This window comes from Apium graveolens, chromosome 11 (genome assembly GCF_009905375.1).
Source record: "Apium graveolens cultivar Ventura chromosome 11, ASM990537v1, whole genome shotgun sequence".
NCBI classification, from domain to species: domain Eukaryota; kingdom Viridiplantae; phylum Streptophyta; class Magnoliopsida; order Apiales; family Apiaceae; genus Apium; species Apium graveolens.
In genome coordinates, this window is record NC_133657.1 from 117,720,963 (window position 1) to 117,747,481 (window position 26,519).

At 33.8% G+C, this 26,519-nt stretch overlaps 1 protein-coding gene across 1 annotated transcript; it reads left to right on the forward strand.

Moving 5' to 3' along the window:
• The first annotated feature begins 4,326 nt into the window (after nt 1-4,326).
• LOC141695827 (uncharacterized) lies at nt 4,327-6,682 on the forward strand. Its single transcript, XM_074500039.1, has 6 exons — nt 4,327-4,533; nt 4,624-4,960; nt 5,043-5,363; nt 5,480-5,616; nt 5,707-5,762; nt 5,866-6,682. The coding sequence occupies exons 1-6, from the start codon at nt 4,327-4,329 to the stop codon at nt 6,680-6,682; spliced, it is 1,875 nt and encodes a 624-aa protein (XP_074356140.1).
• Nucleotides 6,683-26,519: the final 19,837 nt, after the last annotated feature.

The following is a 26,519-nucleotide window of genomic DNA, read 5'->3' on the forward strand; positions in this document are numbered from 1 at the left end:
CATCTATTTTACGTGATAATAATTTTGCATGGTCATTTTTGTACACATAATTTTTTATGTAAATCATTTTTTAAGACAAATTTGAAATTAGTCTAGTTAAAAAAATAATTTAAAATTAATATAACTAATTTAGTAATTGTGTCTATTTCAATTTAGATTATCTACAAATGCCTTCGTACAATTGATTTGATTTGATAAACAATTTTTTTAATAATCAAATCCCATCGTATAATGTACTGGATTTCAAGCGAATGTTGGGTCTAACCAAAATGTACGAGGCTCATCCACTACACATTCCTTTTCATTGTATGAATTATATTTATAATTTTTATTTTTGTCAGAAATCTAAAATTAGTTTAAATAAAAAATTAATTTTAATTTAATATGTTGTTTTAATTTAGTTAAAGATACATGGGTTAAAATAATTTATCCTAATTTATTTTGTTTACTTGTTTACCTCTCATTACCCTTTTCCAAATCCAAATCGAGTGCAAATCCCTCATTTTTATATAGTCAATTTTTTGTGTAATTCATTTTGTTGCAATCCACAATGTTGCCCATCCGAAATTTAAAATTAGTTTAAATAAAAAATTAATTTTAGATTAATGTGTTGCTTTAATTTAGTTAAAGATACATGGGTCAAAATGGTTTAATATAATTTCTTTTGTTTACTTGTTTAGTTGATGAGCAAGCTCATTACCCTTTTTCAAATTCAAATGGAGAATGATAAAATCCACAATGTTGCCCATCCTAATAATTTTTTTGTCAGAAATTTAAAATTAGTTTAAATAAAAAATTAATTTTAATTTAATGTGTTGCTTTAATTTAGTTAAAGATACATGGGTCAAAATGGTTTAATATAATTTGTTTTGTTTACTTGTTTAGGTGATGAGCCATGAATTCTCGTTGGCCATATGAGCATGCACCACTGATTAAGGTGAATGAAGTTCAAGCTCATAACCCTTTTGCAAATACAAATCCAGTGGTGCATGTTTCACAAATTTTATATGCACAATTTTTTTGTGTAATTCATTTTTTTGTGACAACTTTGAAATTAGTTTAGTTAAAAAATTAAATTTAAAATTACTATAACTATATAATTTACTAATTGTGTATGTTTTAATTTTGATAATTTAGAGCGCCTTCATACAATCGATTTTATTGATCAAATCCACAATGTTGACCATCCTGATAATGGACTCGATTTCCAATCAAATACCCCAGCCTAACCAAAATGTACTTGGACCTGAGGCTGATCCACTACACATTCCACACAATTGTATGCATTATAATTTTTTTTTTATTTTTTTGTCAGAAATTTAAAATTAGTTCAATTACAAAGTTAATTCTAATTAAATGTGTTGTTTTAATTTAGTTAAAGATAGATGACTCAAAATTATTTAATATAATTTATTTTGTTTACTTGTTTAGGTGATGAGCTAGTAATTCTCATTCGGCCTAATGAGCATGCACCACTAATTAAGGTGAATGAAGTTCATGCTTGCTTTCCAAATCCAAATCGAGTGCAAGTCCCTCATTTTGGTATACATAGTTTTTTAAGTCATTCATTTTTTGTAATAAATTTGAAATTAGTCAAGTTAAAAAAATAATTTAAAATTAATATAACTAATTTACTAATTGTGTCTATTTTAATTTAGATAATATACAACTTCCTTCATACAATTGATTTGATTGGGTAAATAATTTTTTAAATGATTAAATCCACAATATTGCCCATCCTGATAATGTATTGGATTTCAAGCCAATGGTGGGCTTAACAAAAATATACGTGGACGTCAGGCTCATTCACAACACATTCCTTTTCATTGTATGAATTATAATTATAACTTTTATTGAAATTTAAAATTAGTTTTAATATAAAATTAATTTTAATTTAATATGGTGTTTTAATTTATTTAAAGATACATTGGTCAAAATAATTTATTCTAATTTATTTTTTTTTTGAATCAAAATTTATTCTAATTTATTTTGTTTACTTGTTTAGCTGATGCGCAGCACGGTCATTAACCTTTTCCAAATTCAAATCTAGTGCAAATCCCTCATTTTAATATGCACAATTTTTTGTGTAATTCATTTTGTTATGACAAATTTGAATTTAATTTAGGTAAAAAATAATATAAAATTAGTATAACTAATTTCCTAATTGTGTTGGTTTTTATTTACATAATCTACAAATGTACAAAATCAAACTGATTGGGTGAATTATTTTTTGAATGATCAAATCCATAATGCTCCATCCTAATAATGTATTGCATTTTCAAATCATTGTTGGGCCTAACCAACCTGAGGCTGATCCAGTACACACTCATCATAATTGTATGAACTATAAATTATTTTTTATTTTTTCTTGAGAAATTAAAAATTAGTTTAATTAAAATATTAATTTTATTTAAATATGTTGTTTTAGTTTAGTTAAAGATACATGGGTCAAAATAATTTAATATAATTTATTTTGTTTACTTGTTTAGCTGATGAGCCAGTAATTCTCATTTGGCTTAATGATCATGCAGTGATTAAGGTGAATGAAGTTCATGCTAGGGACCCTTCTAAATCGAAATTGAAGTTCATTCTCCCCACCTTGTTCAAATCCAAATCCTGTGCAAGTCCTTCATTTTTTTGTGACAAATTTGAAATTAGTTTAGGTAAAAAAGTAAATTTAAAATTAGTATATCTATTTTACTAATTGTGTTTAATTTAATTTAGATAATCTACAACAGCCTTTGTACCATTAGTTTGATTAGGTGAATGATTTTTTGAATGATCAAATCAACAATGTTGTCCATCCTGATAATGTAGTGGAATTTCAACACAATGCTAGGCTAACCAAAATGTAGGTGGACGTGATCCACTACACATTACTCATCATTGTATGCATTATAAATTTTTATTTTTATATTTTGTCAGAAATTTAAAATTAGTTTAATTAAAAAATTAATTTTAATTAAATATGTTTGATAAGCCTGTAATCCTTATGACCCTGTTCCAAATCCAAGTCCAGTTCATGTCCCTCATTTTAGTATGGACAATTTTTTTTGTATTCATTTTTTGTGACAAATTTGAAATTAGTTTAGTTGAAAAATTAAATTTAAAATTAGCATAACCAATTTATTAGTTGTGTATATTTTAATTTAGATAATCTACAACTCCCTTCATACAATCCATTTGATTGGGTGAATGGTTTTTTGAATGATCAAATTCACAATATTGCCCATCCTCATAATGTACTGGATTTTCAAGTTAATGTTGGGCCTAACAAAAATATACTGAGGCCCCTCCATTAAGCATTCCTCATCATTGTATGCAGTATAAATTTTATTTTTTTTCTCCAGAAATTTAAAATAAGTTTATTAAAAAATTAATTTTTATTTAATGTGTTGTTTTAATTTAGTTAAAGATACATGGGTAAACATGATTTAATATGAATATTTTTTGTTTACTTGTTTAGTGGTTGAGCCAATAATCCTCATTAAGCCTAATGAGCTTGTACCATTGATTGAGGTGAATGAAGTTCAGGCTCATGACCGGTTCGAAATTCAAATCCAGTACAAGTCCCTTATTTTGGTATTCACGACTTTTTATGTAATTCATTTTTTATGACAAATTTGAAATTAGTCCAGTTAATTTTTATTTTTAAATTAATATAACTATTTTACTAATTGTGTCTATTTTAATTTAGATAATATACAATTGTCTTCATACAATTGATTTGATTGGGTAAATGATTTTTTGAATTTTTAAATCCATAATATTGCCCATCCTCATAATGTACTGGATTTCAAGCCAATTGCGTGCCTAACCAAAATGAACGTGCACATGAGGCTGATTGAATACACATTCCTCATCATTGTATGAATTATAATTATAATTTTTATTTTTTTTAGAAATTTAAAATTAGTTTAAATCAACAAGAGCCCAGACCAAAAGGAACTTCAACAATTTATCTCTAATCACAATATCAATTTAATGGGCGTCCTTAAAACTAAGGTAAAGGTTCATAATGCTATGGTTGTCTCTAAACAGATTAATAAAAATTGGAATTGGCTATTCAACTATGACCATCATTATAATAGCAGGGTGTGGGTAGGTTGGAACCCAAGTGTTTGGAACATTTCGTTGGTTAATATGTCGAGCCAACACATTACTTGTAATGCTACTTAAGTTCACAATAATATCTTCTTTATAGTCTCGTTTGTTTATATTTTTAATGATTCCATTGTTTGCATTCCCCTATGGAGTTTTTGCTCGAATTTTTGTGCTACAACTCAACCATGGTGCCTTCTTGGTTACTTTAATTGCGTGTCTAGCATGGATGAGATTCTTGGTAGTAGGGAGCATTGGACTCTTGATATGCAGGTTTTCAAAGATACATTATTTAGTTCTGGCCTTCATGTTGTTAATACGGTGGGGGATACCTTCACCTGGACAAATAAACGTTATCATGCCCCTATTTTTAAGCATCTTGATCGCATGGTTTCTAATTCTCATTGGTTCCAGGCCTTTACGGAAAGTCAAGTGCTTCTCAAAACTCATGGTATAATGGATCACTGCCCTCTTGTCTATTACGAGCCTTTATGTTCTTGACATTTTGGTAAACCTTTTCAGTTCTTTAATTTTATGATTGACATTCCTGGTTTTCTTGATTTGGTCTCGAGGTCTTGGAGTTTAGCCTGTAGTGGTTCTCCCATTCATCAATTTAATCTCAAACTCAAACACACTAAGCTTGCTCTCCGGGAGTTGAATAAAAACCATGGCATTCTTCAAACTAATGTGCAGGCCTTTCGATCTAAGCTTGAGGATGTGCATTTGGCCTTGCTCTCTAATCCCTTTGATGAGAACCTTATCAACACCGAGAGATCCTTGATTAATGATCTTAATATGGATCTTGCTCAGGAGGAGTGTCTTTTACTTCAAAAGGCGATAAATAAGTGGATGGGGCATGGTGATGTCAACAATTCCCTTTTCATCAACAATATAAGTCAATTGGAACTGTAATAAAATTCTATATCTTGAAAATGACCAAGGTGCCCTTGTTCATGGTCAGGTACAATGTGCTGAAGTGGCTGTCACCTATTTTCAAAATTTTCTTGGTCCTACTCACCAGAATATTGATATCGATATCTCTCATGTTGATTCCAAAATGGTTACTCCTGATCAAGCTAGTCTTCTTGAAGCTCCTGTAACTGATGCGCTTATTTTTGATACAATTCGAAAAATAAAAAAGAATAAGGCGCCTGGTCCGGATGGGGTCAATGTAGAATTTTTTATGGCGACTTGGTCTCTCACAGGTTCGAGTTTTTGTGAGTCTGTCAAGCATTTTTTTGTCTCTGGTTTCTTGCCCCCAGGTTCGAACTCTACTTTTATTTCGTTGATTCCTAAGAATCCATCCTTCACCTACCACATAATGATTCATTATCTTTCACTCTTTTCTCAACTTACAAAACCATGTCCTTCATTGAAGATACCATTCTAGAAGAGCTTGAGGAGAGCCCCATAATTGAATTTCCAGTAATGGTGAAAGTTTCCAGGAAATGGAACGACTATAATCCGCTCAATGGTTTCCTCGAGGGTGTCAACCTTATCTTTGTGGACAAAAGTGTAATCTTTTATCTATTTCTATATATCACCAAAACTATTCTTGACTTACCAAATATATTACTTAGATATTTTTTTTTCAATTTTGTTTAGGGGCAACGTATGCACGGGTGGGTATGTTCCGCGGTGTTGGAATATTTCGTGGGACTGTTGGTAGATCATCAGACCTACGCCATTCAACACTTCGGAGTACAAGCTTATACCTTTTAAAATAAATATTTTGACTATTCCAAACATATCATTTTATCCCAGACATCTAAAATTATCCATCTACCGGGTTACCATTGCGAGATTGCAGACGTCATCTTCAACATTAGTAATCTTAAAAGAATTCAAGAACTTAAAGTCTCCTACCCGTATGCAAGGTTTTCATCTTATATCTCTTTGTATTGTCATGTACAAGTGCATTTCCAAGATCTTGGCCTCTAGGTTGAAGCTGATTTTGCCCTCTTTGGTTGATATTGCTCAATCAACCTTCATCCCTGTGCGTTCTATCTCTGATAATATTTTGTTAGCTCATGAGTTGTTTCATGGTTACGAGAGGGAAAATAGCACCCCAAAATGTGCACTCAAGATCGACTTGCACAAGGCGTTTGATTCGGTGCATTGGGACTTTATTTTAGCCGTTTTAAGGGGGGTTCAAATTCCAGAAAAAGTTATAAAGTGGATCAGTGCTTGCATTTTTTCTACTAGGTTTTCTGTTAAGTTAAGTGGAGTGGTTCATGGGTTCTTTAAAGGTACTAAAGGTATTAGGCAAGGTGATCCTTTATCTCTGTATATTTTTGCCTTGTGTATGAATGTCCTCTCGTGCATTCTCAACAAAGTGCCCGAAGGGTTTAAGTTCCATTGGCGCTGCACGGAGCATCTCCTCTCTCATCTATTTTTTGCGGATGACATTTTGTTCTTTGCTCATGGCTCCAAGATTAATACTTTTTCAAGATGGAGTGGCCACTACGCCATAGATGGGCAAATAAGACACTTTTCTAATGTAATGCCTGTTTTGCGTTATATTAGACAGACTTTTTTGACCTATTGTAACACTAACGAAATAGCGTTACTTTACATGTAAAGTTACTGTTACGTTAGAGGGCTTGCGTTGCAGTAGAAAGCTAGTGTTACAATAGTGCTGACATGACGTAACACTTTGCTTTATCATTATAATAATATTTAATTTATTTATTATTTTTTTGGGCCCCATCAGTGTACACGTCAGCAAAAGTGGGTCCCACATGTGGGCCCCACTAAAACTTGTTCCAGAAAGTGGGTCCCACACTAACAGGTGGACCCCACATGTGGGCCCACACTGCCACGAGGCACTGCCACGTCAGCAAAGCGTTACGTTAACTTTTCTGTTACAACGCTACTGTTACATTTGCTCAACCCTGCCACGTGTGCACCGCCACGTCATTAAATAAATAATTATTTAATTATTTAATGAATTATTTATTAAAAAATTAAATAAATAATAATTAAATAAATAAATAATGGAGAAGTGGGCCCCACATGTGGGCTCCCCTTGTGGGCCTCACATGTGGGCTCCACTTGTGGGCCCCACATGTGGGCCCTATATTAAACAATTATTTAATTATTTAATAAATAATTATTTAAATAATTAAATAAATAATAATAAAATAAATAAATAATAAAGAAGTGGGCTCCACTTGTGGGCCCCACATGTAGGCCCCACATTATCCAATTATTTAATTATTTAATAAATAATTATTTAAATAATTAAATAAATAATAATTAAATAAATAAATAATGTCGAAGTGGGCCCACATGTTGGCTCCACTTGTGGGTCCCACGTGTGGGCTCCACTTGTGGGCCCCAAATTAATCAATTATTTAATTATTTAAAAAATAATTAAATAAATAAATAAATAAATAAATAAATGAGAAGTGGGCCACACATGTGGGCCCTACATGTGGGCCCCACATGTGGGCCCCACATTATCCAATTATTTAATTATTTAATAAATATTTATTTAAATAATTAAAGAAATAAATAATGGAGAAGTGGGCCCCACATGTGGGCTCCACTTGTGGGCCCCACATGTGGGCCCCACATTATCCAATTATTTAATAAATAATTATTTAAATAATTAAATAAATAAATAATGGAGAAGTGGACCCCACACGTGGGCTCCACTTGTGGGCCCCACATGTGGGCCCCACGTTATATAATTATTTAATTATTTAATAATAATTATTTAAATAATTAAATAAATAAATAAATGAGAAGTGGGCCCTAAATGTGGGCCCTACATGTGGGCCCCACATATGGGCCCCACCTTATCCAATTATTTAATTATTTAATAAATAATTATTTAAATAATTAAATAAATAAATAATGGAGAAGTGGGCCCCACATTTGTGGGCCCCACATGTGGGCCCCACATTATCCAATTATTTAATTATTTAATAAATAAATATTTAAATAATTAAATAAATAAATAATGGAGAAGTGGGCCCCACATGTGGGCTCCACTTGTGGGCCCCACATGTGGGCTCCACTTGTGGGCCCCACATGTGGGCTCCACTTGTGGGCCCCACATGTGGGCTCCACTTGTGGGCCCCACATGTGGGCCCCACGTTATCCAATTATTTAATTATTTAATAAATAATTATTTAAATAATTAAATAAACAAATAAATGAGTTGTGGGCGCCACATGTGGGTCCCACATTATCCAATTATTTAATTATTTAATTATTTAATTATTTAATAAATAATCAAAAAATATAATGCCCGGATCATGGTCGGATCGTAATGGGGTTCATATGTCAGGATAGGATTCATTTAACGGTTCGACCCACATATCTGTCGTTTGATTTTTTAATCGGTTTTCTCGACGATCCAACCGTACGGATGTTATTAAACTGCCTTCCTAACATTGCGAAAAAATAATCAAAAAATATAATACCCGGATCATGGTCGGATCGTAATTGGGTTCATATGTCAGGATAGGATTCATTTAACGGTTCGACCTACATATCCGTCGTTCGATTTTTTTAATCGGTTTTCTCGACGATCCAACCGTACGGATGTTATTAAACTGCCTTCCTAACATTGGGAAAAAATAATCAAAAAATATAATGCCCGGATCGTGGTCGGATCGTAATAGGGTTCATATGTCAGGATATGATTCATTTAACGGTTCGACCCACATATCCGTCGTTCGATTTTTTTAATCGGTTTTCTCGACGATCCAACCGTACGGATGTTATTAAACTGCCTTCCTAACACTGGGAAAAAATAATCAAAAAATATAATGCCCGGATCATGGTCAGATCGGGACATTAAAATATCGTTTTTTCTAAAATTTACGAAAAAATGAAAAAAATGAAAAAATGAAATAAAATGAAAATCGTACAAAAGGTGCAGTGAAAATATGGGCGGCTAAATTTCCCCCCAAAAACATCACTCTCTCTCTCAGACTCTCTCTCAGAAACATCACTCTCTCTCGACCTCGCTCACTCACCTCAGCCTCCCACCTCGCTCACTCACTCACCTCTCACCAACACTCCCTAACTCTCACCCATCTCACTCTCCCTAACTCTCACCCATCTCACTCTCCCTAACTCTCACCCATCTCACTCTCCCTAACTCTCACCTCACCTCAGCCGCACTCTCACCTCAGCCGCACTCTCACCTCAGCCTCACCTCAGCCGCTCTCATTTCGGTGGATTCAGCAGCAATTAGGTGGTTCTCAGAAACATTTCGGTGGTTCGGGTTCTCTGCAACGGAGTTAGGGCGTGCAATTAGGGTTTCGGAATTTTAGGGTTTCGGTTGGAGCTAGCAATTAGGGTTCAGAGATACTTTGTGGTTTCGATTTTGGACCAAGGTAACCTCTAATTGAACTTTACTTTTCATTTTATGTATTTATCCCTGCTTATTTAATATGTTTAATATGTGTATGTGTTTAATATGTTGTAAATTGAAGTAAAAAATTTAATAAAAATGAAAGCATGGATAAAAATGGGGAATGGGTTGTAGGAAATTATTAGTTTATCTAGTATCACTGCAGTATAGTGCATAGAGAGGATTACACGGGCTTTTTTAGGTAGACTTATAATCTTTTAACTTCGCAGGCTATATTATACAATGTACTAATGGAAGATGATTATAGTAGCTGGATAGGATTTCCAAAATCTAGTAAAGAATATGTACGAGGGATAAAGGCATTTTTGGAAAATTCATTTCCAATTCATGCTAAAGGAGAAGAAATGAAGTGCCCCTGCAAAGTATGTGGTTATCTTGTCTAACAACATACTAGTCTATCTATGTATTATTATTGTTCTATATAATAATACTCGACCAGGGACCTTTAAGCATATGATATATTATATAATCTCAAGTTTAAGTCATGTACTTAAACTATACAATGTGTATCATGATTCTAAGGACATTTATTATGCTAACAAAATATCGCAGTAATTAAGGTCATAATAAATACATTAATTGAATAATCAACTAACATAAAGATTTAAAAGAATAATGTATTGCCTCTAGGGCACCTACACTAACAATGTCCCACTTGCACTAGAGCCTTACCTTGGTTGCATTCCTTGGATCGACAAAACCCTCAGGTTGTGTCATGTACACATCTTCTTCAAGGCTTCCATTAAGGAAGGCTGTTTTGAAATCCATTTGCCAGATCTCATAATCATGGAATGCTGCAATGGCAAGTAAAATCCTTATAGACTTGACCATAGCCACTGGTGAGAAAGTTTCATCATAGTCAATACCATGAATTTGTTTAAAACCTTTTGCAACCAGCCTAGCTTTATAGGTCTGGACATTTCCATCCATGCCCTTTTTCTTCTTAAAAACCCATTTGCACCCTGTGGGTTTTACCCATTCAGGTGGATCAACCAAAGTCCATACTTGGTTTTCGTACATGGAATCTATCTCGGATTTCATGGAAACAAAATCTCTTTCCATGAAGACAGCATCTCGAGTAATAAACACTTTCTGCTCAGAAGGACTATAAAAATAATACGCCTTTATTTCATTAGGGTATCCCATAAAAATGCACTCTTCGGATTTAGGTCCAAGCTTGTCAGATTCTTGACGTTTCACAAACGCCTTACATCCCCAAACTTTCATAAAGTTCATGCCTGACCGTTTCTCCTTCCATATCTCATATGGAGTCTTTTGAACCTTCTTAGTAGGAACACGGTTAAGTGTGAAAGCCGCTTTTTCTAGAGCGTAACCCCAGAAACTAATTAGAAGATCTGCATGACTCATCATCGATCGCACCATGTCCAACAAGGTGTGATTTCTCCTCTCTGAAACTCTATTCCGTTGAGGTGTTCCTGGTGGAGTGAGTTGTGATACAATACCGTACTCTTTCAAATACTCTCTAAATTCGGTGCTTAAGTATTCACCCCCACGATCGGATCGTAAGATCTTAATACTTGCATCTCTGCCAATTTGCTTCTCTACTTCAACCTTGTATTCTTTAAATTTTTCAAAAGAATCGGATTTGTTCTTCATAAGATATACATATCCATATCGACTGAAATCATTAGTAAATGTTATGAAGTAGTAGTAGCCTCCTCTAGCCATTACACGAATTGGGCCACATACATCACTATGTATTAGCTCCAAACGTTTAGTGGCCCTTTGACCCTTACCAGTGAAAGGGGCTTTAGTCATCTTACCAAGCAAACAAGATTTGCATTCTCGGTATGATTCAAAATCAAACTTATCAAAGTATCCATCCTTATGTAATTTGGATATGCGTTTCTCATTTATGTGGCCTAGACGATAATGCCAGAGGTATGTTTGATTTGAGTCATTCATTTTAAGTCGTTTATTTTCTATATTACAGACAGGATTATCTAAATCAAGAATATATAAACCATTAAATAAACGCCCAACACCATAGGTTAAATCATTCAAAGGAAAAGAGCAACTGTTGTTCTTTATTGTAAACGAAAAACTTTTCTTGTCCAAACATGAAACAGAAATAATGTTTCTGCGAATCGCAGGCACGTAAAAACAGTCTTCTAGTTCTAAAACAAAGGTAGAGGGCATAGATAAATAATAAGTCCCTACAGCTAAAGCAGCAACTTTTGCTCCATTGCCTACTCTTAGGTCCACTTCTCCCTTAGCCAAAGTTCTACTTCTCTGCAGGCCCTGCACATTTATTCAAATGTGAGAAGCACATCCAGTATCAAATACCCAAGATGTAGAAATAGACAAATTGACTTCTATAACATAAATACCTGATCCAGAAATCTGAACTGCTTTCTTTTTCTTCAGATCCTCTAAGTAAATTGGACAGTTTCTCTTCCACTGACCATCTTTCTTACAGTAGTGACATTCACCCTTGGTCACACCACCTTTAGGCTTTAAATCTGTTTGGGACCTGCCTTTGGCTTGGGTGTAGAATCAGATCCAATCTTCTTCTTACCCTTCCACTTGCCCTTCCCTTTGGCCTTACCATTATTTACCATCAGTATGGGAGCAGGTGCAGCTGTCTTCATGTTGGTCTCATATGTTCTCAACATATGCAACAATTCAGTAGGTGTTTTGTCAAATTCATTCATATTGTAGTTCACAACAAACTGAGTGAATTTGTTGTTCAAAGAATTCATGATTAGGTCAATACCAGTTTCCGAACCAATCGGGAAACCCAAAGTTTCAAGGTACTCAATGTAACCAATCATCTTCAGAACATGTGGGCCAACTGGTTCACTTGCCCCTTGTTTGCAATTACAAAATGACTTACTCGTGTTGAACCTTTCTTGACGAGTTTGTCTTGCAAACATGCTTTGCAAGTCCTCATTTATAGTATATGCATCCATATACACATGTTGTCTTTAAAGCTGAGCACTCATCGTTGCCAACATAAGATATGCAACATTATTTGCATCATTCTCATCCCTTGTGCGTGCTGCTCGTTAATCAGCAGTAGCACCCTCAGGAAGGGGGCCTGGAGGAGGAATATCAATGACATGAAGCTTGCGCTCCTCCTTGAGGACAATCATCAAATTCCTCTGCCAGTCTAGGAAGTTATTTCCTCCTGTCAGCTTGTTCTTCTCAAGGACTGAACGTACGGATAGTGTGTTTGTGTTGTTTGCCATTACTCAGTATCTATAATAATAAAAGCGCAAAATAAACATTAGATTGTCTGAGTTAAAATTTTATGTTCATATGATTATGATATATTCATAATATATCTCCCACTATTTTTATCAAATTAATAGCCCTAACTATTAATTCGGAAAGTATATCCCATATATTTCTAGTGAGCCAAAATCCATATTTTGTCATGTCCTAAGTCAACCACTGGTATCCTTAAAACATGATTATTTAGGTAGACAACAGTGTCAATTATATCATATATAATTCTTGGATAATTTGGTGAACAACAATTGATCTTATCTATCTAATAGATTTTTAACCAAACTCTATGCTTCTAAGTTAATAATAGTTGAATATAACCATTTATATTCACCTTATTATGATGACTCAGTTAAGTTAGACTCAATGATACAACGTCCGAATATAACCGTTTATAATCATCACATTTCACCACGATAGATAGGAGTCCCCTGCCACTGACAGCCCTTCCCCTTATCGATCTAGGATTTAATGAGTGTTCATTCATTGGAAAGCATCTGATTAAAACTTAATATTTTTACTTAGGGATTTTTAATTTAGAACGATCATGATCCCATCATAAAGAGATTCCCAATTTTTCCTTGAATAAAATACTTCAAATCAATACTCGTCAATGGTTTGATTTCCAGGTTGTGGAGGAGTCATATCGGTCTCGCTTAAAACCCACAGCCTTACAAGTTCTATGAACCCGTTGTTGACAAAATCGCCCCATTACATAAATAAAGAAAATTTGTATTTTTATTCCGTGTTTCATAAACACGAGAATCTCATGATCATTTGTTAATTTTAAATGTTGAATCGTTACAGATTTTATCTTGCTTAAAGGCATGGCATGGGTGATGTATCTAATACATACATGCATCATTAATCAAATTAAAACATGCATTTTCTTCTCTACACATACTATTTATACATCATATGAAAAGTGCGTAAAGTAAATGTGCAATAGTTATGGCCCAATCCTATGTGATCTTTTCAGGCTAATGAAAAGATCAAGGTCAATCTATGGTGTAAAAATAACTATTACATATGTCTTCTCTATTGCTTCCATTGTCTCCTTGGCCTCCATAGGATGCCTCCTTGTTCCCTTGTCCTTCTTGGATATTACATTAAGAATTATACTAATGAACTTACAAAGGAACTCGAGTTACATTCGAGATAAAACACCTACAAATAGAAAATGACATTCAAGTCGTATTTATTACAAACCAAAAGAATAAACCATTACAACTAAGGTCTTAAGGCCATAACTATGCACCATGCTCAAGTAACCATTAAAGAACATGATAGATCATATAAAGATGACATAATATTTATCACTTATCATGATCCAATCAAGAATAATAAATAAGTAAAGCATATGTCATAAGCATATGGCGGAAATTTTTACAAAATCAAGTATCAGAATACTAGCAAAACATGTATTAGAATACTATTCCAGAAGCATGTATCAGTATACACACGATCCATATCCCAGTTACCAAAAACATGTATCAGTATACATATTTTAAGAGATCGAATACATATGAGTTATGGCAGATCTTAAACATACTAGTATCATCATATAGCTCATTAACAGATTCATCGTATCATTCATATAACATAACTGTTATCATGGCAGACTCGTATAAGATAAATGTTATCATGGCAGACTCATATAACATAACTGTTATCATGGCAGACTCATCACACATGCATACTTGTAAAAATACAGTAAACACGTAACTAAATCAGCCCCTTATACACGTAGCTCTGATGCCATTGTTGGGTTCCGAGGCATAAAATGCAGCGGATAAACGTAAATAAAACAAAAAAAATTTTGAAACCCAAAACAGGATCCATGTATAATTGTGGGCAGATTATGGAGATAACGAATCATACCTTTCAAGAGCTTAACTTTCACGAACTCAATGGAGATCCTAGCTATCACTTTGTGTCTACCTCTCGGAGAAAAACTTCTATGGTATCCACACGAGCACCTCCAAGAACGTCTCACGAACTTGGCTACGGAATGGATGTACTAGCCTCCTTCTTGACAATACGAATTGCCTCTGCCTCTCTTTGCTGCTAGGGTTTTCTACAAAACGTACCCCCTCTTTAACCTATCATTATCTATTTATAATGGCTGATTAAAAAGGCCCATAACAGCAAAGCCCAACCCTAGTAGGTATTGTATTAAATAATAAAAATGAATTTCTATTATTTAATTAATAACTAAGTCATACTGGATTATTATGCGCAAAAACATTCATTTTAATTCGAATTTATATTATCTCAATTAAGACTTACTCAATTATAATAAAATTCGAATAATCATCAATTAATTTAAATCCATAATTTAAATTAACTATTCCCTGAAGTGCTCTATTTGTGCGACCCTATAGGCTATTATTTAATTGACAATAATTTTATTCTCTAATAAAATTATAAACAATGAGTGGTATCTAGTAATACATCATTGTTACCCAATTAAACAATAATTAAATCGTGATTAGATAAAACCTTTCGTGATTAATGTTTTTCGTGTAATATAATCCCTTTAACCATACACATTATAGATTAAACTCGAGGCATGTATTTAGTCATCCTCTTCAATATTTAATCCGGGTTTACTTGATCTATGAGTAGACTATCAAGACAAATCATTATTTGAGCATGGCCAAGCTTTTATAATCTCATTCAATCAAGAGGCCAATAATATCTCTCCTAATTATAGGAGGGTTAAATCCTGTCTCTATCATTCATATTTCTCATACGACTCATGATATACCCGATGTCCACCTTTATCATCACCCGATCAAAAGTAACTTTTAATGTAGTCAGAGTATATTAATCATCGTATAGAAATATAATAATTTCAAGTCAAAAGATCATTACACCATTATCAATGTGAGTCTTTCTTATGACTTTATTAAACATGAAGAATCTCACTGTGGGTCTGTCCAGTACCATGTACTCTCACATGTACCATTGTATTGACTTTAGTATCCCCATACTTATAACCAATGAGATGTGGTTATCTTGTCAAACAACATACTAGTCTATCCATATATTATTATTGTCCTATATAATAATACTCGACTAGGGACCTTTAAGAATATGATATATTATATAATCTCAAGTTCAAGTCATGTACTTAAACTATACAATGTGTATCATAATTCTAAGGATATTTATTATGCTAACAAAATATCGCAGTAATTAAGGTCATAATAAATACATTTATTGAATGATCAACTAACATAAAGATTTAAAAGAATAATGTATTGTCTTTAGGGCACCTACACTAATAAATAGCAATTGCACTACACCATCACCTACTACATTGACATGAAACCCATTACATTCCAAATCATGAAGGATTTCCACTGTATCCTCTAAAATGTTTTTTGGGTCATCAGGTTGCAAGATGCATGTTTTCTCAATAACATTGACAAAGTCAACCATTAAAGTTATTGTCGAACCTTCACGAGAACCCCCTTTTTCTGAGAACAAGGTTTGAAAGCGTGGATTCTAGGGGAACATGCCAAATGCCTCCATAGACTCAATACTCTTCCAGAGTGGGCTTTTCTTAATAAATGATAAAATATGATCATTATATTCAGAGGATCGGATAACAATATCTTGACGACAATATGTAGTGCATTGATTAACTTTCCTCCCTTGTGAGGTGCCTACATCAGCAAAAAGTGTATTACAAAAAACTTTTACACATGTGTGCAAGGCCTTCAATATGATACTGGCTAACTTATTATATCAAAATTCTACGAAATATATTATGATGGTGAGAAAACAAAATCTTGACTACAACTTATTGTACATTGGTCCACAAATAAAAATTGAATAAAAAAGTAATAACATTTCGTGTGAAAACGGATTTTAATGTGTACACTAGCTTACCTATAGTATGAACAATAGTCTTCATAACTTCAAAGCGTATGGAGAGAGGTCGTCGTCTGACATATTTTAGGGAAATCAAAATGCGGATATTTCTTATTCTTTCAGTAAAGCATAATTTCCATCAACCTCTCTTATTTTTCAGTACCAGTGTCTTCATTAGGAGGTAGACAAATAGTTATTAATTTAAATAAAAACTAAACAGAAATGACCACTTACTAACAAAGAGTTAACAATAAGTTCTATATGAACACTAACTTACTTGTTAAAACAGCGATCTTGAGTGTTTCAAACCATTTGGAGAGAGGGTCATCATCGAGCAATTTCAATGGTGGTACAAGGAGGGTGGACTTCTCCCCTTCTTTCATAAAGATTTTTCCTAAAGAGCATGCAAAATTATTATCAGGTAAACAACATGCAAAATTATTATCAGGTAAACAGCATGCAAAATTATTATCAGGTAAAATAGATGCTAGATGACTAGGTAGGTAATTGTGGTGGTAAATTTTATCACATACACTTTTTATACCTTGGTTTGGAGGCCTCTATATGGGGTTCTTCTTCTTCCTTTTTTTAAACACACATTTTCTTTTTTTCTACTGGACTTTATTCTACAATAAACATCTACTTTTTTTTCTAAAAATTGTTAGGATTATAATAAAAAAATTATATTAATTTCAAAATTTGAGTGAATTAGGCAATTTTGAAAACACAAATTGTGTCATGAGATGTGTATGTATCTTCAACATCTAATTTCATATCTAAAAAATGTATAAAGCTTATACTGGGATTTTAAATAGAAAATTATATAGATGGTGTGTATTGAAATATATATATATGTGTGTGTATGTGTGTGTATTTATATGTTACTCTAATTTCTAATTATTATATCATAGATGTCAATACATAAAATTGAACAAATCAAAATATAACAAGTTATGAAATAATGTACAAAGTAAAAATATTATATGTAGATCATGAGGGTTGTTAAATTTCTCTAATTAAAAATGAACAAGTTATGAAATAAAGTTGAAAGTGAAAATTGTACCTGTAGACATGGTGTTGAAATTGGGGTGAATGTGCAGGAGAGTTTTGTTTTTATGGAGGATGTGTGTTTGAGGGTGAGATGTTTTAGCAACATGAACAATAGTGTTGAAATTGGGGTAAATGTGCAAGGAAGTTTTATTTTTAGGAGGATGTGTGTTAGTGAGGGAGAGAGGCGGACGAGAATGACACATGTGACAATGTGTGTTTGTAAACATATCACGGAATTTATATGCAAACATAATCTTATTATTTTTCTAAAATAAAAAAAGGAACATTATACTTATTATAATTAATATATGAAAATTAACTATGTATAAAATTCTAATAAATTAAATAGGTTAAAATTTAATAGTATTTATAAAGAAAAAAGAATATACTAAGTCCAATATTACATTAATTTAAATAAATTTACTTAAAAATGATTAAGATGAAGGTATATTTTGAAGAATATAATGTTTACGTAAAATAAAAAAAATTATAATTAGGTTACCTTATTTGTTATTTATTTGAGGCTACTATGGAATATTTAATATAATTTACAGTATCCATTTTAAGAAGAATTTTTTATAAAATTATATTATATATGTGCATATATATATTTATATATGTATATATATTACATTGATTTGTAGTATTCTAAGTTCTTCCATAATTTTCATGTCTTGTTGTTTAGATTTTATGTTTTTCTAGGTTTATCTTTTTTGTTCTCTTTCAATTAATTTTGATTTATTAATATTATTCTATCTCATATACTGTGAATGTTATATTCAGTTTTTCAGTATATATATATATATATATATATATATATATATTTATATATATTATTTATAAATATATTTAGATATATAATATGTTAGGAATATATATATTAGTTTGATGATAAGTTCAGCAAAACACTTAAGTAGAAATCTAGTGTTTGTAGCCTCAACGGATAAGACCATCTTGGCTATCCGTTGAAGGAGTAGCCTTACTTAGCAATAAGTTTGGTATTGTAGCACATCTCACTCTCTGGTTTCAAGCTGTAATTCTTAGATGTTGTTAGGAGATAATCAGTCATGTTGACTACTAATGGATGTACAATTACGAGGGCTAATTGTAAATATTTCATGCCTTGTAATTTTGTATAAGTGAAGAAGTATCAACTGATATTGAAGACCTTCAACGGATAAGAAACTAAGCTTCAACGGATGTCTCTAACACTTCAACGGATAAGTGCTTCAACGGATAAAGCTTCAACTGCTAGAGCATCAACGGATAAAGCCATCAACGGATGAAAGCTTCAACGGATGCACTGCTAGAGCATCAACGGATAAAGCCATCAACGGATGAAAGCTTCAACGGATGCTCAGTCTCATAGCAGTTGATAGTGACAGTTAACAAAGCTGACAGAGGCACATGGATTGACAGAGATGTGGTAGCCTATTCCAGGAACGGCAGAAAAAGCAGCCGTTTTTAGTCTGGTTCAAAATGGAAAGTCAACAGATAATTCCATATTACACTGGATAAAAATGGAACAGAAATAAGTGGAGAACTATTGTCTTATTGTACTTTATCTTTGTCTTCACTTGTAAACTTGGTGTTATATAAACCAAGTAGTAGCTAGTAATTAGATATGAATTTTCCCTGAGCTGTTTAGAAATATCAAGAGAGAAAATCATCTAGTTTGTACTAGGAAGCAGTTGTGATTTAATTTTGAATCACAGATTTTCTGAAATAACACATCTCTGGTGGAACAACAAATCCACCAGAAAAGTTTTTAAGTTCTTTGTGTTCATTTCATTTATGTTTAAATATATATCTGTCTGCATCAGCTCCAAGCAATTCACACACATTTGATCACTCAAACACTTAGTCTTACAAATTGCTCAAAACTTGAAAAAGTTTTGAGATTTACATTCAACCCCCCCTTCTGTAAATCTCATTGTTAGTCCACTGGGAATAACAATTGGTATCAGAGCAAGCTCTTAACATACAAAGAGTTTAAAGATCTATTCTGCTAACATCATGAGTAAGAAGGATATTGGTATAAAGATTCCAATCCTGGAAAGAGATAACTATCATCACTGGAAGGTGAAGATGCATTTACATCTTCTCTCTCAAGATGAAAGCTACATCAACTACATTGAGAATGGTCCTCACATCCCACACAAGGTGGCCACAGCTGCTACTGCTACAGTTGCTGTTGGACAGTCTATTCCCAAGCCAAAGGCAGAATGGACTGTTGAAGATATTGAAGAGGTCCACAAGGACAAGAAAGCCATGAACATTTTGTTTAATGGCCTGGATCAAGATATGTTTGATAATATCATCAATAGCCAAACTGCTAAGGAAATTTGGGATACTGTGCAGCTTATCTGTGAAGGCACGGAGCAAGTTAGAGAAAACAAAATGCAGCTTCTCATTCAACAATATGAATATTTCCACTTTGAAGAAGGAGAATCATTGAATGATACATTCAACAGATTTCCGAAACTATTGAATGGATTAAAGCTGTATGGGAGAGTGTACCAAGTCAAGGACTCCAATCTAAAATTTCTAAGGTCTCTACCAAAGGAATGGAAGCCTATGACTGTTTCTCTAAGAAATTTTCAAGATTATAAGGACTTCACACTTGAAAGATTATATGGAATTTTGAAGACTTATGAACTTGAGATGGAGCAAGATGAGCTGGTGGAAAAGGGACAGAGAAAAGGAGGATCAGTTGCACTTGTAGCTGACAGTGAAAAAGTTGAAGCCAGAAATGAGGAAAAGACAATGCCAAGTCTCAAAATTGGCACAAGCAAATCAGAATCAAGCAAGGGTAAAGAGCAAGTTGCTGAGGATGAAGACAATTCCAGTCAGGATGAATCTGATGATATTGATGAACATGTGGCCTTTCTGTCCAGGAGGTTTGCAAAGATGAAGTTCAGGAAAAACACAAAGTTCACTAAGCCAAACAAAAACATGGTGGACAAATCAAAGTTCAAATGTTACAACTGTGGCATTAGTGGACACTTTGCAAGTGAGTGTAGGAAGCCAAATTCTGAGAAAAAGAAATTTGAGCAAGTTGATTACAAAAGGAAGTATTTTGATTTGCTCAAACAAAAGGAAAGAGATTTTCTCACTCAAGATGATTGGGCAGCAGATGGGGTAAATGAAGATGATGATGTGGAATATGTCAACCTAGCCCTGATGGCTAATTCTGATGAAAATAAAACTAGTTCATCAAGCAACCAGGTAATTACTACTGATCTCTCTCAGCTTTCTAAACATGAATGCAATGAAGCCATAAATGATATGTCCAATGAATTATATCATTTGCGTGTTTCTCTTAAATCACTAGCTAAAGAAAACACTAGGATCAAAGAAAATAATGTGTTTTTAAGTGATAGGAATGCTGTGTTAGAGAGTCGGGTAATTGAGCTTGAAAAGATTAAACTTAAATGCTTGACTGTCGAGAGTGAACTAGAAGAAGCTGTTAAGAAAGTTGAAATTCTTTCTAAACAGTTAGAAAGTGAGCAAGAGGTAATCAAGGTCTGGAAAACATCTAGGGATGTTGGTGTTCAAATTGCCAAGGTTCAGGGAATTGAATCATTCTGTGAGGATGCCTGGAAGAAAAACAAAAAGAAGTTAGAATCAATTGATGGATTGTCAACGGATGTGGAATCAACGGATGATGAAAGTTATCCGTTAAAGGAGGAAAATAAGCATCCGTTGAAGGCTCATCAATTAAAACAGGCAAGTTCTTTTAAAAATAAAAAGAATGATTCAACTCTCAAGAACTTTGTCAGAGAAGGAGCTAGCACATCCAGAGATGTCAGTAAGGTGAATATAGGACACATGACTTTAGATCAGTTGAAAGATAGGCTTAAGTTGGTTGAGGATAAGAAGGAAACTAAAAGAAAATCTAAAAGAAATGGGAAGGTAGGGATTAATAAACATAACAATTACACACCTGATAGGTATGCTCCTAGAAAAAGCTGTGTACATTGTAAATCTGTTAAAAATGCTCCCATGCCTTCAAATCCCTCCATGCCTAACATGTCTATGTCACCTCTTCATGCTATGCCTGTTATGTCTCACCAGAATCCCCATGCACATTTTGCAAACATGCCATACATTAACAATCCTTACTTTACTGCATTTAGTATGCCTCAAATGCCATACAATATGCCTATGTGGAATAACATGTTTGCACAACCTATGCCTTATCAAATTCAATCAAATGTGTTAAATGATTCCGTGACTAACCCTACACTTCAACCAACCACATCTGAGACCAAGGTTGACCCAAAGTTATATAAGTCAGAAGATGCAGGAGGAATGAAGTCTAGAAAAAAGACTAACAAGGTTGGACCGAAGGAAACTTGGGTACCAAAATCAACTTGATTGATTTTGTTGTGTGCAGGGACAAAGAAGGAATCTATGGTACTTGGACAGTGGTTGTTCAAGACATATGACAGGAGATTTCACCCTGCTCACAGAATTTAAGGAGAGAGTTGGCCCTAGCATAACCTTTGGAGATGACAGCAAAGGATTCACTATGGGATATGGCTTGATTTCAAAAGAAAATGTCATCATTGATGAAGTTGCATTGGTTAATGGTCTCAAACACAATTTATTGAGCATCAGTCAACTATGTGACAAAGGGAATACTGTTTCCTTCAGTTCTGAAGCCTGTATTGTCACAAGTAAAAAGGACAATAAAGTGGTTCTAACTGGAGTTAGAAAAGGAAATGTGTACTTAGCTGATTTCAACTCTACAGATGCAGAATCCATTACTTGTCTTCTCAGTAAAGCAAGTCCAGTTGAAAGTTGGCTATGGCATAAGAAGCTGTCCCATTTGAATTTCAAGACAATGAATGATCTGGTCAAAAAGGACTTAGTTTGAGGAATGCCTCTAGTGGAATTCACAAGGGATGGACTGTGTGATGCTTGTCAGAAAGGAAAGCAAAAGAAAGTATCATTCAGTAAGAAGCTTGAATCTGCAATTGATGAACCACTGCAACTTCTACACATGGATCTCTTTGGACCAGTCAATGTATTGTCAATTTCAAGGAAAAGATACTGCCTAGTGATTGTAGATGATTTCTCAAAGTTTTCATGGGTTTATTTTCTTGGATCAAAGGATGAAGCTAGTCAAATCATCATCAATCATATCAAGCAAGTCAACAATCATCCTGATTTCAAAGTAAGGAATATTAGGAGTGACAATGGAACTGAGTTCCAGAATTCAACCATGAAGATGTTCTGTGGAGTAAATGGGATCATGCATGAGTTCTCAGCTCCAAGAACTCCACAACAAAATGGTGTGGTGGAAAGGAAGAACAGATCACTAATTGAAGCTGCAAGGACAATGCTTGAGGAGTCAAAGCTCCCAACTTATTTTTGGGCTGAGGCTGTTAACTGTGCATGTTACACTCATAATATTTCTCTAATCAATCAAGCAAAATGCATGACTCCCTATCAATTATTCAAGAGAAGAAAACCAACTTTAAATTTTCTACATGTCTTTGGTTGCAAATGTTACATCTTAAGGAATCAATCTGATCACAAAGGAAAGTTTGATGCAAAGGCTGATGAAGGAATATTTGTTGGTTATTCTGCTGGAAAATCATATAGGGTCTACAATCTAAGAACCAACATTGTCATGGAATCTGTACATGTTGTGTTTGATGATAAAAAGATTAATGGACTAACAGATGAGGGACATCATGAAGGACTCAAATTTGAAAATATTGAGATATATTGTGATGATAGTGAAGATGAGAATGATGAAGAAGACATCTCAAGAAGAAACCAGAGTCTGCCTTTGGATAATGCACAGAATGCTGCATCCGTTGAAAGTCAAAATTCAGCTTCCGTTGAAAGAAGCAATGCAGCATCCGTTGAAAGACAAAGTGCATCATCCGTTGAAGTTCATAACGAAGCATCTGTTGATCACAGTCTGTCAACGGATAATCACTTCACATCATCAGTTGATAGAACTCCCATTTCATTTCAAAGGATCAGCAACTCAGGGGGAGTTTCAACAAATCAACATTCTATCTCACATCATGACAATACTGAGGCAACCTCATTAAGGGCTAATCTACCACCTCAAAGGAAATGGACCAAGAATCACCCTTTTGAACTGATCATTGGTGATGCTACATCTAAAGTACAAACTAGAAGGGCTACTCAAGATGAATGTCTGTATAGTAGCTTTCTATCACAGGAGGAACCTAAGCGAGTGGAAGAAGCTCTTTTGGATCCAGATTGGATTTTAGCTATGCACGAGGAGCTAAACCAATTTGAGAGGAACAAAGTGTGGAAGCTGGTACCCAAGCCAAAGAACAAGAGTTCTATTGACACAAAATGGGTATTCAGAAACAAGATAGATGAAAATGGCATTGTCGTAAGGAATAAAGCCAGATTGGTTGCCAAAGGCTATTCTCAACAAGAGGAAATAGATTTTGATGAAACATTTGCTCCAGTTGCAAGACTTGAAGCCATCAGAATCTTTCTAGCCTATGCAGCTAATGCCAATTTCAAAGTCTATCAGATGGATGTCAAGAGTGCATTTCTAAATGGGGAATTGGAGGAAGAAGTTTATGTAACCCAACCTCCTGGTTTTGAAGATCCAAATTTTCCAGACAATGTGTATTATTTGTTGAAAGCACTCTATGGACTAAAGCAAGCACCTAGAGCCTGGTATGAGACTTTATCAAAGTTCCTTCTAGATAATCACTTCATAAGAGGTACTGTTGACAAAACTCTCTTCTTTAGAAATGTTAATGGCTCTAAGATACTTGTACAAATTTATGTAGATGATATTATATTTGGATCTACAAATGATAAACTTTGTAAAAAGTTTGCTAAATTAATGCAAAGTAAATAGGAAATGAGCATGATGGGAGAGCTAACTTACTTTCTTGGTTTACAAGTTAAACAAGTTAGTGGTGGAATTTTCATTAGTCAAACTAAATATATTTATGATCTTTTAAAGAAGTTTGACTTAATGGATTGTTCACCTGCAAAAACTCCCATGGCCACTGCCACCAAGCTTGAATTAAACAAGGCTGAAAAGTCTGTGGATATTACAAGTTATAGAGGCATGGTTGGCTCACTTTTATATTTAACTTCCAGTAGACCTGATATTATGTTTTCTACATGTCTCTATGCTAGATTTCAAGCTGACCCTAAAGAATCTCACTTAGTGGCTATTAAAAGAATATTCAGATATCTCAAAGGGACTCCAAATCTAGGAATTTGGTACCCTAGAGAGACTGGTTTTGATCTAATTGGCTACTCAGATGCAGATTATGCAGGTTGCAAATTAGACAGGAAAAACACAATAGGCACCTGTCAATTTCTAGGAAACAAGCTTGTATCATGGTTCAGAAAGAAGCAGAATTCTGTTTCCACATCAACAGCTGAAGCTGAATACATTGCAGCTGGTAGTTGCTATGCACAAATACTGTGGATGAGGAATCAGTTATTTGACTATGGTATAACTGTTGACAAAATTCCAATATTTTTTGACAACACAAGTGCCATTGCCATTACTGAAAATCCAGTGCAGCACTCAAGAACCAAGCACATTGATATCAAGTACCACTTCATTAGGGAACATGTGATGAAAGGTATAGTGGAACTTCATTTTGTTCCAAGTGAAAAGCATATTGCAGACATATTTACCAAGCCACTTGATGAATCAACATTCACAAGATTAGTAAGTGAGTTAGGTATGCTTAACTATTCATAATCAAAACTTATCCTATCAACGGATATTCCCTATCCATTGAAAGCAAAAATTGTTCTATCAACAGATATTCATTATCCGTTGAAAGACAAATATATTTCTGGTAATTTTATCCTTCAATGGATAAAATAGTGTTGTTCATCAACGGATAACTATTTACCTTATCCGTTGATGTGTCACGTTAGTGAGTCACAGCCATTGATTCTTTTACTCAACCGTTGATACAGATATACAGTGTTGTATGTATTTGTATTTACGGTAGTTTTCAGAATTTCTACAGTTTCATTTATTCCTGAACGGCTTTCACTTACTTAAAAGTATCATTTAATTATTTTAATTTGTGTTTTAATTCAAGAAAGTATGAAAGCCCAATTGAATTCTTATTTTCACTTTACGCTTTCTTGCAATTGTCATTCTTTTTCTCTCTCAATTCTCAAGTTCTTCTCGGCAACCTCTACTCACAACAATGACACCAGTAGTCAAAATTATGTCTCAAACAGGATTTATTTATGAAAAGAATAATTTCATAGTCTTGGTTGAAAAGAAGGAAGCCCATTCTGATTATCACAAGATGATGGACTTCATCAAGAACTGTAAACTGAGCTATGCAATGCTGGAAGCCCCAACCATCTACTGTGAAGTGATTGAGGAGATTTGGACAACTGCAGAGTTCAACTCCACTGATATGACTATTGCCTTCTCTCTCAAAGGTAAGGACTATTGCATTAATTGTGATGATTTACAATCTTGCTTTAAGTTGCCTGAGAATAATGCCATGACACCACACACTGATAAAGATGTCTCTGCTATGCTAGATTCCATAGGCTATGCTTTTGATTCTACTAGTTTAGGTAGTATTAGAAGGAAAGGCCTTAGGAAAGAATGGAGTTTTCTTGGAGATGCCTTTATTAAGGTTTTCTCTGGGAAGATTATCAATTTTGATGCTATCACTTCATCTCTTGTTAATATGCTCTATATGCTAGTTTCTGATAGGTACTTTAATTTTAGCAACTGTGTTATGCTAGAATTAGGTTCCAGATTAGGTAACAAAGCTAATAGACCACATAACATCTACTTTGCTAGATTCTTTATGTTATTGGCTAACCA